At 36.6% G+C, this 4,117-nt stretch overlaps 1 protein-coding gene across 1 annotated transcript in view; it reads right to left on the bottom strand.

Annotated features, from left to right (window-relative positions):
• MYO3B (myosin IIIB) overlaps positions 1–4,117 on the bottom strand; it is a 642,969-nt gene that overhangs the window by 355,967 nt on the left and 282,885 nt on the right. Inside the window, exon 20 of the mRNA XM_006878970.1 lies at positions 2,899–3,052. Within this exon, the coding sequence (XP_006879032.1) occupies positions 2,899–3,052 (154 nt within the window). The remainder of the gene's footprint in view (positions 1–2,898; positions 3,053–4,117) is intronic.

Consider the following 4,117-nt stretch of genomic DNA (forward strand, 5'->3'; position numbering starts at 1 on the left):
TCCATTGATCTATGTGTCTGTCATTGTACCAGTACCATGCCGTCTTGACTACCACGGCAGTGTAGTAGGATTTTAAGTCAGGGAATGAGATGCCTTCTAATGTTTTTCTATTTTTAAGAAGTACTTTGCTTATTCGTGGCTTCTTTCCATTCCAAATGAAGCTGGAGATTGCCTTTTCCATCTCATTGAAGAATGAAATTGGTATTTGTATTGGGATTGCATTGAATGTGTATATTGCCTTTGGTAGTATTGCCATTTTCACAACATTGAGTCTTCTTATCCATGAGCAAGGGATATTCTTCCACTTCTCCAGGTCTCTTTTTGTTTCTTGTAATAATGTTTTGTAGTTTTCTTTGAATAGATCTTTTGTGCTTCTAGTTATATTGACTTTTAAATGTTTAATCTTATGATTAGCTATTTGTGAAGGGTATTGCTTTTCTTAGCTCCAGCTCTGTATTCTCATTGTCACTGTAGAGAAATCCAACTGATTTTTGTATGTTGATCTTGTATCCTGCTACTTTACTGAATTGGTCAACTATGTCTAATAGTTTTCTTGCTGAGTCTTTAGGGTTTTCTAAGTATACTATCATGTTATCTGCATAGAGGGATAATTTTACTTCCTCTTTGCCAATTTGTATAAAAGGTCTTTTTTTAAAAAAAGCTTTTCAAAGTTGTTACTTTGACATTTTGGCTGGGTCATTCTTTGCTGTCCACACTGTCCTGTGCATTTTTCTTTCTATTGAGAACCACTGATATGACTAGAAAACACAATATAATAAATAGAACATGATAAACAGATTAAGATGTCACAGTAACATGTCATTATTTCTTAACATTTTTATACTGACTTAATTATATAGATGATATAAGCTAATTAACAAATAATGAGTAAGTATGCATAGAGATTATTTATGTAGCTTAAGTAGAAACATTCTGAACATTCTAAATTTAGACTCAAGCTTAATAAACCTCCTAACTGATATTACGTTAGCATTTGCTTTAAAAAGCAACATTAGTGTGCATTATATTACTGACTATTATAAAATAAGACATTTTTTTTCCAAATCAAGAATCAGTTGCTAAAAAAGCATTCTGATATTTTCTACTTCAATGTTAAAAATAAGGATAGAATAAGGAAAAATAGTCCAACAGTAGAAATCCAAAGCAATTGTTGTAGCATTGTTCTTCTTTTCCTCCTCTTTTTCATCTTTTTTCCTTTCTCTTGTAAATTCTTTAGGTCAGATATTATATTTAAAGTCTTTTGTGCCCACCTACCACAATAATCATAGCACTGAACAACAGTGGTGTTGAAAATACTATAGAAATTAACATTACTCTTGAACCAAAATATTGTTATTTTTAAAATATCCTCCAGTTCACTGCAGCTTTTTCATTAATATATTCAGCACAACACACTAAAATTACTATGCATAGGAAATGCTCAATCTGTAGTTTCTATCTTTTGGTTGAGAAACAGATGAGCAGGTAACCCATGTGGGAGACAAAGAGCCCTATTAGCTATGGTCCGGTCCAGTCTGTCTGTTGAACACCATGGGAATGCTGACTGGGATATTTCTCCTTCCATCTCCTTTTGATGCTTCCTGGATCATTCAAGACCATGCCCATATTATCTCTCTGTATTGTAACTCAAGGCTTGAATTTGTTTTTCAGTTCTTTCAACTTGAGAAATGCTGAGCGAGTTCTTCCCTTTTTATTCTCTAGCTCCTGTTCTTTGTACATTCCATTATACTTTTCTTTGTCTTCTTGAGCTGCCCTTTGAAATCTTCTGTTCATCTCTTTTACTTCTGCATTTCTGCCCTTTGTTTTGGCTTCTTGATGCACTAGTGCAATTTTCAGAGTCTTTCCTGTTATCCATTTTGGTCCTTTCTTCCTCATTTGTCTTTGTAATGACATTTTTCTCTCTTCATGAATATCTTTGATATCATCACATAATTCATCTGATCTTTGATCATTAGTGTTCAATGCATTAAATCTGTTCTGGAGATGAATTTTGGTGCCCCAAGGTTATATTTGGTTCTGGTGGACTTCTTTTACCTTTCTTCAGCTTCAGTATGAATTTGCACATTATGAGTAACTGATGGTCTGTTCCCCAGTCAGTATCTGGCCTGGTTTTGCTGCTGATATAACGAACTTCTCCAAGGATTCTTTCCACAGATATATTCAATCTGATTCCTGAGCAGTCCATCAAATGACATACATGTAGAAAGTTGCTCATTTGTGTTTTTTTAAAAAAAATTATTTGTGATAAACCATTGAATGTACACAATTCAATCATTGTATGTCCAACTTCATTTCTGTGTCCAAGACCATACTTTCGACTAGCATTCCTTCTGCTTTGTTTCCAACTTTTGCACTGTAGTCAAATAATTAATGCATCTTGATTGCAGGGAGCATTAGGATGATGTATGCCATGGAAGGCAGACAAACAAGGTTTAAACTCATCATGGCACCTTGTGATGCTTTTATACAGAAAAGGGAGCTGCTCAGATTTGGGGGCTGATTTTAAAACCTAGCAAGAATCTCTCTGATAATCAACTTTCCATCTGAGAAAAAATGAGCCACCATACACTTTCATAGGTCCCTGTGTGGTGCAGATGGTTTGTGACTGACTGGTAACTGAAAGGTTGGAGATTTGAGCCTAGCCGGCAGCAGAAAAAAAAAGCCTGCTTTTGTGAAGATCACCATCAAAGAAACCCTATAGAGCAGTTGTACTCTGTGATACATGGAATCCCAAATGAATCAGAACTGTCATGGGTGTAAGACAACAACTACACTCTCAGAGCCAATCAAGCGTGCAAGTTAATATATCACATTTATATCACATATTACTCAATGAGGCAAGTCAGGTTTTGTTCTCCTTTTCAGGAAGACACTTACCAACCAGGGTCTGGTCTGTTGCTTGGGGAAACTGACTTTCCTCATCCAGAAGTGCCAGCAGTCCCAGCGGTTTCTGGAGGAACATGTCCAAGAGAGGGCGATTGTCCTCATACTCCACAAGTGCAGCGTCAATACCCTCGTTCTGGTATTCCACCTGGAGGGAAAGCATCCATGAATCTCTCCAGCCTGTAAATGGCCTGGGAACCCTCAGGATGCTTTGGCACTGACTTCCTGGGTGTGACAACACTGGGCATATGTAGGAAACAGAGTGTTTTCTGTGTTTATTAAATCTTGAATGTAACTCTATCCTAGTTTTGGAAAGCAACTAAATCTGGAAGAGGAAGGAACGGTTATCTGCCTCGCAAGTCTGGACTTGAGTAATGCATAATTTAAAAACTAATGTAAGAAAGGAAAGCAAGTTGAAAAAAAATTGGTGAAGAATACAATTTAGGAAGTTATATGTGAGTAAACATGACTTAGGAAGAAAACACATACCTGTCATTGCTGAGGGGTTTTGTCAGGGTGCCAGACTGGAAAATGAAAAAGAACTCTAGATACCCTACCTACAGAGTCATGTGGAGAAACACTGATTGATAACTAGTTTGAGTTGTGTCCAGGACAAGTTGGGAATGGTGTGCCATACAGATTTATCCAACTCCAGTGATAAAAACCAATTCCAGTATTTTCATTCATGTCTTTTCATTTATCTAATGACAATTTCATGGGAGAAAGATAGGTAATCCTCTCCCAAGTAATTTACAGCCTCCTAGAAGGTCTATGAATTGGTCCCCACTTAATGGCAATGTAAAAAAAAATCACAATATCATCTCAATATCTTCACTCCTATATTGACAATTACCCCAGCATTAAGAGACTTGGCAAGAGAGAAAGTCTTGAGGTTTGGGTAGAGGCTGAGAAGCTAAAGACTCTTTTAGGTGGGAAGGTTCCCCAATCTTTGGTTCCACTAACCTTCACAGTCTGTTTCATATACCGTGAAACTTGAGTATTTCTACAAAAGAAAGGACATACCACAGCTTCTCTACCCATTTGTTTGTTGATGGCATTTAGGTTATTTCCAACTTTTTGCTATTGTAAACAAAGCCGTGATAAACATGGGTATGCATATATCTACTTGGATGTCATTTATGGTCTCTTTAGGGTATATTCCCAGTAGTGGAATTTCTGGGTCAAATGGTATCTCTATTTGCAACTTTTTGAG

Source organism: Elephantulus edwardii, unplaced genomic scaffold, assembly GCF_000299155.1.
Source record: "Elephantulus edwardii isolate Elephantulus edwardi_28Jun2011 unplaced genomic scaffold, EleEdw1.0 scaffold00001, whole genome shotgun sequence".
Lineage (NCBI taxonomy): Eukaryota > Metazoa > Chordata > Mammalia > Macroscelidea > Macroscelididae > Elephantulus > Elephantulus edwardii.